Consider the following 13835-nt stretch of genomic DNA (forward strand, 5'->3'; position numbering starts at 1 on the left):
AGTGGAATAGGGACCCAATCCCATCTTGCTTGTTCAGAGTCCTCTCACACACATGTATGCCTGTCTTTACCAAAGAAAGGATTGTATGATTGTTTCCCTGGTCTTCAACATGTATTCAAGTACTGGGTCTGTTGAGTTTTGGTATGGGATGTAAACTCTGAAAGATCCCTCTTCAGAAAAATTCTTAAATTTTGTCCAAAGATACATGCTTAAAAAACGTGGAAGCCTTGCTTCTCATTGTCCAATTTGCATTTTCAAGAACCCATTTGCTTAAATAAATATGGTCTACCTCTACATCTGTTTTAGATTCTGAAAACTTGGATTTCGCCTAACACTTTAAGCCTTAGAATCATTTTGTATTGTAAGAATTTCTCTTGTGTCTTCCGCATAAGAATTCAAGATCTTCATGTTTACCATTGGAGGGTTGGAAGTGTTCACTCACAATAGTGTTTCTAAATGAAGTCTGAAACCTTTTCTAAGCAAACTCCCAGGAACGCACTTGTAATGTCCTCAAGTGCATCTCCTCAACAGCCAATTCTGATGTTGCCTCAACAGACAGTCAAGAACAGAAACCATGCACTTTTTAAACTTAACTGAAAAGTCTACATAATCTACAGTACAAGTTCCTACGTCATATACAGTGTGGATCTTTCCAGGTCTATGGAGCCAGCGAATTATGATTGGTGTCTTGTCATTACTTCATAACTGCTTGTTTGGACAGTTGGATGAGCCATCTGTTCTCTTATTGAGTTTATTTTTTTTAAATGTCTATCTCATGTTGAAGTGAGACCATATTCTGCTCATTGACCATAGTTTTCTTCTGTTGTGTGGTTCTCTCTCTTTCCATAGTTGATTTGTATTAGAGAGATGTATCATTTGTATGCTTCATCCCCTCTCCTAGTGAGACCCTGAGCACTTTTTGAGGGATTTCCGGAACTTTTTCTTTAATACTGAATGAGTGGCAACTTTTTCCACTCATTCATTCTCATGGCTCTGTCTTTTGGAACTCTTTCCTTTGTGTGTTTCTGTCCTATGGAGTCTTCTTTCCCCCATATCTATTTCAAGGCAGCACACAGCTCCTTATGGGCAGTGTTGCTGGGGACAGTTTGGGTCCTCCTTTGAGAATATTTTCTACATCCTAGATAAACTATAGTTCTTACAGATAGAGATATACTAGCATCTCTCCTAAAATTTTATGGTCTGAGAGATTGGCAGACACCACCTTCTTTGGCGTACCAAGGGGATACTTAGTATCCTCCTTCTCTCTGCTCCTGTGACTTGTATGTCACATAGACAATCTCCTATTTATGGTTGGTGGCGGTGGACATGTTCTTACAACAATTGTGTGAATTCTATACCGCAGGCTATGTTCATAGCCCGGATATGCACAATAGGATCACCCAAGTATTAACTTGGCGATTCCTTTCTTTTTTTCCCTTTATTAGAATAATTGTTCTTTGTCATCCCTTCTTCTACCGTCTTGGGTGGGGGAGGCCTCTGTGTGTGGTTTGCTTTTGGCAGGAACCCATGGATGTCTCTGCTTAGGTTCCAGTGTGTTTGGGCAGGCAGGAAGTGGAGGAGGAGTATTTCACTCCCCTGCCCTTTGTCTGCTTGAGTGCCTGAATGGACGCAGCTCCCACTGGGGGTATGTCTGTCTTGATTGGACAGCCACCCTCCCCTTGCTGTAAATTGCTGATAGAGATTGCAGAGGAGTGTGTGCTGGAACTGTGTAAAAGGTGAGGCTCCTGAGGTGACTGGAAGTCGACCGCTGGAAACTAAAGTAACTGAAGAAGAAGATGACCATAGATGCCTGCAGCCCCTTCGCAATACCGTGAAGCGACCACTGCTGTCCTGACCCCGTTTTTTTGTATGACAGAGGAACACCAAAGAAGATGACTCCTTCCCTTTGACTGGTGGGAACCACCAGGCCCAAGACAAATTTGGGTTTGAGCCATCTCCTGAGGTCCTGTGAGTTTTCAGATCTGCGGAACCCCAATACCAGGAGAACTGTTGCCCATTCGAAGTGCATCATTGTGTAAAGGCCGGATTCATCCAAGTCTTTGCTAAGCCCTCAAAGAAACTCCAGAGACCTGATCCAACTCATGCAGCTCCCCTCAGTAGAGTGTGGGACTGTAAGAAGCAAAGAAGATTGACTGAGTGAATCACATCCTTTATTGATGCTGCAGAAAAGGTGCCAAAACCTCAGTGACCAAAGAAGTTGATGCAAGTCTTGCCAGAGGTCCTCCCTTCGAGACTGATGCTGAGAGATCCAGTCCATGGTCCTGCCTTTTGTCATCAGACCAAGGATTCCAAAGGTCGGGTCCAGCACTGCCACATTGAGGAGAATCCAGCCACAATCTTTTCTTTCAACCTAAGGTACTGTTTTAGTTATTACTTACCTTAATCTGTGAAGTCACACCAGACCATTGGAGTGCACATAGTGGTGTCCAGGGTGCCTCTCTCTTACCTCTGACTCAAGCCGCTGCTTGTCTCTGACATTGGTTTAATCCTGCTATATCCTAAAGACTAGGGACTTTAAAGTATCCAGAGGATCTTTTCGTATTCTGCTGCTTGTGATGACTTTAAGCCCTCTCCTAACGGTCTTTAGCTATGGTTGCGTTTTGGACCTTAAAAGACTTGATGTGCATAGAAACTGCCTCTATAACCTTAAGACTGGCTAGTATAACACTAACCAACTTGGCAAAAGTCACTATCTTATATTCATAGGCAGAGTAAATGACTTTACAGTATTTCTGCTAAGATTTGTGACTGTGCGTTATTATCTATAATATGATAGCACTAACATTACTGCCAAAAGCTGTAAGAAATGTAAACGCAAACAACTACAAACTAAGCAGTGGCATTTGAAAAGTATCCTAAAGAATTCCTAAGTGTTTTGATTTATTGTATTCTAAAGTGATTCTTGTGTAAATATAATGAATCTATATTTTAATACACAGTTATGTGTAAGGACTTCTTTGATGTGCCTCCCTATCTAGGTTCAGTGTACTTATCTACAGCTCACATCTTCCTCTTATGGTAAGTCTGACTGTTCTGCCACTCTACCAAGGTTCCAGCAGTAGTACAGTCCAATACTAAGAGTAGGGGATCCACAAACCAATGGAATAGTCTTTTGAAGACCTGCCTCCCAGAGCACTTTGGGAATACTCCCCTCACATCCTGTCCTGCTTAATAGTTGCTGCTTCTGCCGCCTTGTGACTAAGGAGGCAATGCCTGTTTTGCATTGGACGCATGCCATGAAGAGATCGCTGTAGGTGGATTCATCTAGCTTATTATGTTTTCCAGAGTTGGCGCAAGCATCTACTTTTCATTAACCTACAGTGGATAGTCCTCTCCGATGATATACACATTTGATCACCTCCTCTCTGTCTCTTCTTTCCTTCCTCTTATGGGACGTTGTGGTCATCTTCAATGAGATAAAGTTTATCTTCTTTATATATATTAAAATCAGGTTGTATTTGGCAGATATGTTTGCTTATTTCTTCATGGTCTTGGTTGTTTAATGATCTTGGAGTCTGTCTTCTATCCTGTCATTATTCAAACAAATGAATACTGACAAAGGTCTACAAACCAACACGTCTAGTTAGGCACATAGGTTGATATTGAGTGGGCAAACATGGTTGCCAGACGTCACAAAGTTTCAATTCTTGCTGGTAATAATAAATGTGACAATAGACTAGAGCCATAGCTGCATTCATGAGGATCAATTTAATAATTTCCATGAGACATTATTTTCCATGCAAATAATAAAGGCCTGATAGCACTGGAGCATGATCCATAAAAACATGCACTCCAGAATGTGTCTGCAAAGTGGTCTCTCCCCACGGTTGTTTGTATTGTCATTGATCATCTGGAGCAACTAAAAAGTGATTACAGATGGACTGCAACCCTCCTACCACCAATTCCAATCACACTGCCAACATTGAAATTTGCTGTGCACCACTGCATACACATAGAGGAGCATTGCTGACTTGGGTTGTGCCATCAAGCCCAGGATATGCTCTATACGCTTAGAGCGTCTTTGAAGGCATGCACCGGCTTTTACTTAACCAGATTTCTGTTAGGAGACCTCACACATGCTAGTAATGTTGGTAGGCTCTATCTTATTAGGTGATACACTTTGTGGTGTGCTGCATAGCACATTTTGTGCAGTCACTCTGCTAGCAGAGCATCTGGCACACAGCCTGTACTATGGCACAATGCAGCCCACTGCCCTAGGTACATTTATCGGGCAAGGTGCACAACAGAAGTTTCGTTTTTTCATGGGCAAATCCACTCCACCAATGTTTGTATTTATTATTGTTTCCCACCAAGGTTTATTCTATTATCCCATCTGGTTTCATAACTTTTTGGGCCCTTTACTATCAGAAGGAACGTGTATGGACCAAAGGTGTATATTTAAACACAATTCCCAACCTTGGCACTCCTTTACCTTCTATAATGTATGTTTTCTTCTCTAACTAGGTCATTATATTGCATGGCCAAAGGCATGACTATTCAAGCCAATGTCCTCTACAATGCCATCTACATTGTCATCTACGTTATGCAAGTGGACGCGCTGTGCGCATACTGGAGCTCACAATAGCTTTCTCTCCTTCTTCTTTGTTTGCTTATATAGCGATGACAAGAATTCTTAGTAAGTGTCGTTCTGAAAACATGTTTATGTGTTTCCAGTAAGTAAAAGAACGATATTCAGTTATATAGTCATCAAAGTTTTATATCACTAATGAAAAGACAAAAAAACACCATCATCCAAGCATTATCACCCATATATCATAAAGAAATACTATTCATAAAAGAATATGTACAGCAGTAAAAAACAAAATACCACCATAAAGTGTTAGATGCATAGTTAACTAAAGTGAGTGACAATAACATCCGCTATTTAGCTCAAAGTCTGACTCTAACACATGAGAATTAAAAATGGTGTCTTGACGAAACCGCAGTAGGATCACCGGCACAATGTGAATACAGTAATACAGGACAACAATTTCTAAAAAGGCCCAATAAATAGGATTACGGGAATGGAAATATTTGGATTTGAAGAGACAAAGGGGTTGATTCATGTAATTTCACGCAGAAATCGCGCCAGCGCTGTGCGCCGAGAAGGACACTGTTTATATGCGAGCCTGAGTGCAGGAAGAAAAATCTGTGCATGCGTGTTCATGGATTTGTTTGCGCAAAGTAGCCGTATTCTCAAGTCATGCTGGAACGCCCCGACATGCCCACATGCAACGCAGGAAACTGCCAGATCAGCTAACTTTTCGCGTAAAAATTTGTAATTTGCAATAACTGTGAATGAGAACCCACGTAAAACATTCCTGTACACCGCTACAGAGCTTATGTGCACCCCTATGTTACATCCGAACTCCGATTGTGTATTCACACCCCGAAATCCGACATGCCATCCCACATGCGTGATGAAAATCCTGTGTACTTACGACAGCCTTCGGGTGGCGGATCCTATGAAGGACTTGAGTGGGCATTTCCCAGCCGAGACGCTGTACGATCGATTCCATGTGTGCGTTTCTTGTCGCGCAATAGTGGGCATGCGAGGGACTGCCTGCAGGCCATCCATAGGAAAGCTCACTTCTTCAAATGTTAGTGCCCATTTCTAGTGTCTGCTCCCTTCCAAGCCCTATGCGGAGGCCACGCACACCCTCTGCTTGGAGTCTCACACAAGACCCTCAACAGCTCACACAGGTGTGCCAAGCCAGCACGAAATCCACACAAGTCCAGGGGAAGTGCCGCACATTTGATTCCATTAATCGACAAACAGAGTTGCGTGCGCAGATTGGGTGAAGATTTCACGCAAGTAGCCTATTTTCTCAGCAATTCATTTCATGAATCGGCCCATAGATTATTTGTGTGCTCCAAAGTGCTTATGCTTGCCCTGAATCCACACTGATTTACTGCACGCATGTAAAGTCCCCATTCATACTATCTGCAAAGGATGAGATTTCCAAATTATTTGGATGAGTTATCGAAAAGAGCAATTGGTGTTAATTCTGTTTTTAAGGGCTGCACAATTTTGGATTGGTGCCAACATGAGGTGATGAAACCAGTAACCCAAATCACATTAAACACTCTTGTGAGTAGAGGAGTCCATCATTCAATGCATTACTTTAAAACGTCCTTTGGAATTGTATCTGGACCCGGACATTATTTAGCGTCATGAGAGCCTTTGTAAAAGTTGTGTTAAAAAAAAAAAAAGCGGCAGCCAACAAACGTAAACTATTGGGAACATGTTCACTGATGAATAATTTCAAGTATTACTTTTAGTGAAATTATCAATCCACAGATCAGTGTGGTCATGGAGCTCTTGCCCTCCCAACCAAATTGTGTTATGCGCCCTCATGATCAAACTCTAACATGCAGTGCTATCATTTGTGTTTGAGGAACCCTCAAGCTCAGTCCAGTTCGTTGGGATCAATCAGATTTGGGAAAATGACCTATTTCTTTATAAGATAGTCTGTGTGAAAGTGACTTTGGATTCCTTACAGTTACTTTAAATTATATTGATTGTCTCTCTATCGCAATAAGAAAACAAACATATTTTTGCAGTAACTTTAATACATCCTCTGGTCCCACTTACCCCACGGAAAGGTTTCATTGTATGAGCCCAGGATCAAAAAGCTGGAGCACTAGTTGAAGGCAGAAGTGCCTCTCCAAGACACACACACCTTTCTGATTTAGCTTTCTTGAGTACCTTATTGCACGTGAAGGCAGATGCTGATAAAATGCTCTCTCCATTATGCACAATTTCATCTTCACTTGGAGAATCGTAAATAATACTAAACCGGGTACATCAATGCAAATTAAGGGCCTGATTCATGGAATGGCATGCACTGTGAATCAAGGGGTTTTCTGGCGGTGCAAAGTCACTTTGCACCGCACTAGAAATCCATGAATCAGACCCCAAATGTCTCCATGAACTTTCGCTTTAATCGGTACATCAGGTTTTAGTGATGAGAAGAATAGTCAGTAAGGCTCATTCTGAAAATATCTGTATATGTTTCCACTATCATTGGAATTTCTGATATAATTAATGAACACTTTAAGTAGTAATCAAGAGCTACTAAGCTGCACATCATGGCTACTAATCGCTGCATTTCAAGATGATATGCTGGGTCTCCAATGTTCACACGAGTTTTACGATAAAGGAAATATATATTTTTTTAATGACATGAGTATTTATTTTTATGACACCCTGTTTGTCCTTTTCTAGGTATCTGCACTATGTATTTGATCTCGGTAATGGAGCAAACCTAATAAAAGGAAGCTCAAACAAACCATTGAACGACCATCACTGGCACAATGTAATGATATCAAGGGATACCAACAACCTTCATACTGTCAAGATCGACACCAAAATTACCACCCAAAGCACAGCGGGAGCAAGAAACCTGGATCTTAAAAGTGAGTATGTGTCAGGCATTGCAATGTTGATAATGTCAGCTGTGGGAGAATGTACCGGCCAGTAAGGGCCTTCTACGGCAATCAAGAGGCCTAAGTAGAGAAAAGGCATTCAATGAGGGCGTAGGCCTGTTGCCAGCCAGTAAGGACAACTATGTCTGCAATTATAACTATACACACCCAGGCAACTGGGCTGCAAAGCGCATTTTAATGGCACAAGAAAATGTTTGAATACAGAGCATTAGATGTTTATTGTGCCAAAAGGAAAGCATAGCGGTACACAAGATGGCCACTGGGGAAATGGTGAAGAGAGCTCTGGGTGTATTTCCTTTTTAATTTACATGGGTGACCTCGAGTATAACAGGAGATTCAGTAGGAGGCGATGAGTCAGGCACGTGTTGTTATGGAGCTGCTAGGGGCATGCTGTTTGGAGGCAGGAGGTGCAGAGGAGACCTTAGGGTAGGGAAACTGGGAGGAGTCATTGAAGCCTTGGCATGCTTAGAGTGCCAGAGCAGGCAGCAGTTTGCTCTGGCAGTAGGTGTTTAATGGCAATTCCGCAACACAATCCTAGAAACCTGCCTCCCTGCTCAGAAGCTCTAGAGTGCATACACACAACACAATTACAGACCCAAGCTTGGAACAGGCATCACAATTACTTCACCAAAGGACATGCCAAATATCTCTTCAAGCCATCATGGAACAGGCTGTGGACGTTGGCACATTCTCATATACAAACTAAGTGAAAATAAAACACAAGACCCTCAGTGCCCATCTAAATTCCTTTCAAAGGACCATCGAATAAGGACAGAGAAAGGTATTGCCCAGTGAAGAGTAATACATTAACGTGTTATAAGGGCCCAATGTAAGAATGCACCAACTGAGAGCAGGTTGAGAGGTCACAGGTTCCCTGTTTGAGTCATGCTGTGCCAGCCAAGTCACTGCACTGCAGAGGTTGCATTTAAATCTGCCCTCCTGTTCCAAAACCATAATGAGTATGCTAAACTATCAACTGTTGACAGGATAATCTGACAACAAAAGACAGACCTATATTTTGGTAGGTATTGTGTTTGATAATTCACAAAATCATTTAATTTAAGACAAATCTGATTGCTAGAATACCAGTGTCAACACTGCAAGCTCAGACCAGTTATGAGATCCAATGCGTATTCTAGGCACTAGACTGTTTGCATTCCGGTGAGTGGGACGAAAATTCCTCTTTAGACATTCTAGGAGGATAGGTAATGCATCCTTGCCAGGCCCAGTGGCCCACAGCATGAGTGTGATGAGTGTGATGAAATCACTTTATGATTGCGATACCTGTTGATTCACAGAGGTATGGGGGCTGAGTAGGCAATTCAGCCACTATTAATCCTAGTTCTCAAGCAGAGCAGAATTATGTCATTACACATGTGTTGCAAGCTACTGGGCCAGGCAAGGAGGTGTTACCTATCCTCCTAGAGATACACATCCTTCATATTTTGAGGGAAGGCTAAACTCTCAGAAGGGGTGTGAGCGTGAGCCATTAGCAACCCAAACAGTAATAGTACACAGTTATAAAATAAAAGAATGTCCAATGAATGTTAGATAAAATATGCACTTTCATTAAACAAATCAATTATACAAGTAAATATTAGAAACTCTATAAAAACCCACCCTTGTAAAAGAAGACAGAAGATGCTGAACAGAAATATCTAAGCGCTCTGGCTACTTTGGCAGGGAGGAAACACAGGAAAGAAATCCAACAAAGTGTCTTGCTGGTAAAAGGTTCCAAATGGACTTTACCAGTCTCTAGGTCCCCAAGGGCTAAACCAGGGTGACAGGCTCACTTGTACTGGCAACCTAATACCAATGTTAGGTTGTTCTACAATGTCAAACCGGCCTTTCAGCAGTTGTGCATGTGGGTCAAAATAAGCACAAATGCATAGAGTGGCATTGATCCCACACAGAGAGTCGGCATTGAGTCTGGTCCAGGTGGGTGCAACATGCAGTCCAAGTTTGTATCAAGCAATCCAGGTCGAATGGGTCATCAGGAGTGGTTTGACGATTGAGTGTGGTTTAAAATGACCAGTACCAATGATCAACAAGTACCATGATGTTCCAGCAGTTTGAGTTGAGCTTTCAATGAGAAGTCCTAGCAGTTTGATGCATGCTTTGATGCAGCAACACGAGATTGTGTGCATGGTGCACTGTGGTTTGAGCTGGACAGGAGATGGGGCTATGATGGGGCATTGCTGCATTGAGCTGATTCGATGATGCAAGCCATGGTGGTTTGAAGTTTAATTGATTGACAAAAGGCAGCAGAGGTGGGTCCTTGTGATTTGAATGTGGTGAACACAGTTTGAATGCATTTTGATTGGTTTGAGGCAATCAAACCAGGGATCCTAGCTGGTCCGCCTCTCAGGATGATCTGAGACCCTTTGCAGGGGCTGTAGAACAAGAAGTGTGCTGCATAGTCTCTGCCCTCCCCACTTATGAATGTTTGTGGGCAGAGTGGTGGGCCTTGGTCCTCAGCAAGAGTTACCACCAATTTGACCTGAAAGTAGATAATGAGCAGAGCCTGTGTCTGTCTTGAAGCTGTCCTTCAACTCAGTAGCTGAAGGTTTTCGAAAGATAAGGTCTTCTAAAGGAGGTCCAAGTGAGGCCTTCCCTATGTCTTGGATAGTCCGAAAGTAAATGTAACAATTGTTGGGAATCCCCCTGCCCCTTTAGAAGATTTCAGGCAAGGAAGTCTAGTTTAAGTGGTCAAATCCCTGCTCTCATAACAAGTGCCCCTTGCCTGTCATACCCACAGTGCCTTGTTCCACAGGAAGTGGCCGTGATAGGAAGGAGAGAAAACCCCAAAGAAGGGCAAGATTGAGTAGCCTTTCTTCCAACCCACATGCAATCCCTGGTTGTTCTAACTCTGCCCCTTACCCAGCTGACAGCTTCAAAGGCTCTCTGTTCTAGAGCCCTTTAGTGAGAGACAAGCCTTTGTTATGGTTTTTGCTCTTTGAAGCCAAGCTCACAGGGTGTCTCCAGCTGGGGCATCCCAGGCCTGGCAAGGAGTGTGTTACCTTCCTTCTCCTTGAGACAATAGAGGCATGCAACATACCCTTGGTTTCATTCACTGAAATGCAGACGGACAGGTGCCTGAAATACACATGGCCTGCCAAAGCTACCAGCATTCACAGGGATGTCAGTGGTATGTTAAAAATCAGACATAGCTTTGGTATGTCTTATATTTTCAAATTCCCTGCCACACAGTTTGGTCGTTTATTATAATTATATTGAATTTGGAGCAAAGGGATAGACTTAAATGCAGCCTCTGCTCTGCGATGACTTTGCAGTCAAAGCAGCTGTCAAACAGGTACCTTTGACTTATCTGCTCTGTGCCATTTAAGAGCAGAGGCTGCGGATCACGACACAGAGGCAGCAGTGCACAAGTGTACACTATGCGTTTGTTATGAAGTTTCATTAGATAGATATCTGGTGAGCAGACCACTGTTTCTGAGATGGATTTACCTGGATCATTTTATTGTTTAATAAACATCAAAAAAGCCAGACATGTACACCCTTGCCAGATGGCAATTCCTCACAAGGATATCTCCAGGTATCCTGGCTTCAAAGAGGCAATTCCATATCAAAGTCCTGCCTCACGCTACGTGTTGTAAACCAGAGAGCATGTACAGCTGCAGGTTGAGAAAGGGATGGAGTTAGGACAGTAATGGGCCACACATGATCTTTAGCAAGCGTTCCTCCATCTTGATTCTCTGTGTGCTCTTCCCTCTTTCCTATCCTCTCCACGTCCTGGAGAACTAGCTATTCTGGGTACAGCATTAGGAGGCAATGGGACACTTCGCTCAAGGCCAGGAATTGACCCCTTTAAGCATGCTTGCTTTCTTCTAATCTCTAGAGTAGGTTTACGTATAAGACAGGGGTCTCCCATTCTTCTTTGATTCAATTCTGCACCTTCAAGAACATCAGGTAGAATTAATTTGGACTCTGTTGGGATAGCAGTCCTTTCCAAAACATCTGCCAGAGTTGAAGAAAGGTATTGCAAGGCAGAGGAACTCTCTGTTCCTTACCCTTACCCAGGGCACACAGGACATCCAATGAAATCAACGTCGCACGTTCAATGATGGTGTTTTATATAGAATCTCGCCTTTTACAACCAGTGATATGATATGATATGGCATTTGTAACGCGCCTATACACAAGTGTTTCAAGGCGCGACGAAACAAGGAAGGGGAAACAGAGGGAGGTCAGAGACAACGATGTTACTAGGCCAAGTGACAGTGAGATTCCGCAAGTGCAGGGGGGGTGGAAGCGGGGAAAGTGCCAGCGAAAAGGGGAGGGGGCCGTGCTGTACATGCGATCAAAACAGTAATAAGAAGTGCGGCCAGCAGGTGGCAGGGCTAAGTGCAGACAGCAGGTGCCCACAAGTGCAGGTAGGGGGACTGTATGGAATAGTGCCCTCACACTATTCCAGTTCTTTATTATTCTTGCATTTAATTTAGAAATAACAGTAGCACTCATGTAACTGCCAGAATGACCTACAATTTACATCAATATGCAATGTTCAGATTGGGCGTGTACTGGCGCGAGAGATAGCCTTCACTCACTTCTTATTAAACCAGCCTATATTATTGGTGGCCCACGGTTTATTGATGGTGACAGATGTACATAAACATATTTTTTTTAGGTATCTCACTAAAAATAAGACGTGTGAGTTGCCTATGTTAGAGAAAAGTAAGATCGTTTCTCTGATTCTGGGTACGTGGTGGAAGCCTGGAAATCAACGCACATAAGAGACCACCAGGTGGCGATGCTGAACCCTTCAATAATTCATATAAATCCATGAGAAACAATCCCCTCCTGTTCTGGATTCCATTTTCACGCACAACACCTAACATTACGACGCTTTTCTTCTGCTGTTTTTGCATTTTCTTACACACTGAACTGGAGGTGGTCTAAATGGTAGCCACACTGATGTACTGGCAGGCTTGTTTGCCTTTTTTCTTTTCTTGGCACAGACCGTAATTTTGAAACAGTCTCGTATGTATTTATTTGTAACCACGGATCTGAGCATGGAAGGAACTGCGTGGCAATTGCTCCCTTTGTCGGTTCTGTGCGTTGCACCTGTAATATTAACTGATTGCGTATTGTTGAGTGCCTGCCGCTCAGCTCCTGAGCCACGCCATACCTTCTGTGCGGATAGATTGGCGGTCACTGCTTGGGGACTGTCTAATGTGTAGGGCGATGTAGAACGCCGTATTCCCGCCTGTGGAAATCAAGCGTATTCTTGCCCTCCCCCCACGTAACGCCTCTGGGTGGCACCAACCCTTGGCCTGGGAGGGCTTTATCCCACCCCTTTTGAGGAGGATGCAAGACATTGCAAGCGGCACTCTACCTTGATGCTCAGCACGGGGTGAGATGGGAAAGTGGAGCTACGACTCACCTGGGAGAGCAGCCATGTACATATAAACAATCATTAACATGGCAGCCGCAGCATATGTACTAAGGCACAGAACCCATCCTGCCCAGGGGATATCAATGCACTCCCTATGGTGCAGCCAGAGGCTTAACTGCTGAGCTCAGCTTTTAGATGGCCTCTGGGCTCAGCTTGCAGATGGCGAACGTCTCAAATGATTGCTATCCATTTGTAAAACTAATTGTAGCCTCTGAATTTGGCTGAAAGATGCATCTAATGGGCCAATGGAAAGCACAGTAGCTATTCAGTCTCCTCAGCGTATAGGGAGGTGGTGTCAGCCATGCAATGGGTTAATTGACCCACCGTCAACCACCTATCAAAACTGTCATCCAGCCCAATCCCCAAAATACTTTGAGGCTGGCCCAGCACCTGAGATTACAGTAACCACTATACATCATTGATGGAAGCATAGTTACGTGAGTGAGCAAAGCACATGACTTGTTTAAGTTCAAGTATAAACATCTGGCTGTACTTGATATAGCACAAACCTAGCAGCAAGGAGCAGCAGGGCACGTTCTAGAGCATGCGCACTGCAGCAAAGTATTGAGGTCTATGCACAGAGTCTCGTTTCCGTGAGGGGTCAGTTTGAAGCACGACTCCAGAAATCCAAAAGTAATGAGCAAGTGGAAAATGAACACTCCTGAGTGCATAGCACAGTAACGAGCGTCATGAAGTGTTCTATCCTCAAGCAGGCAATATTTTGGTCAAAGACCAAAACAAGGAATCGGAACTCAAAGTCAGAAAGTAAGCCACTGATCTCCTCGCCAGACATGGGTGAAATTGAATCTGTCTAAATGGGAAATGTGCATTTTTTGGACCACACTTTATTAAAATAGAAATCCAAGAAGAAGAGGATCCTACAAATATGTGTCTTTTTGTGTGCAGTAACTAATCAATTTGTAACAAAAGCAAATGCATCTATTTGTTG

The 13835-nt window shown here is 43.2% G+C and overlaps 1 protein-coding gene across 23 annotated transcripts in view; it reads left to right on the forward strand.

Moving 5' to 3' along the window:
* NRXN1 (neurexin 1) overlaps positions 1-13835 on the forward strand; it is a 2019102-nt gene that overhangs the window by 1401399 nt on the left and 603868 nt on the right. For all 23 annotated transcript variants that reach the window (XM_069608380.1, XM_069608381.1, XM_069608367.1 and 20 more), the window contains one exon: positions 7250-7440. In XM_069608380.1, the coding sequence (XP_069464481.1) occupies positions 7250-7440 (191 nt within the window). The remainder of the gene's footprint in view (positions 1-7249; positions 7441-13835) is intronic.

The sequence above is a fragment of the Ambystoma mexicanum genome, chromosome 4q (genome assembly GCF_040938575.1).
Source record: "Ambystoma mexicanum isolate Mex_15411 chromosome 4q, UKY_AmexF1_1, whole genome shotgun sequence".
Lineage (NCBI taxonomy): Eukaryota > Metazoa > Chordata > Amphibia > Caudata > Ambystomatidae > Ambystoma > Ambystoma mexicanum.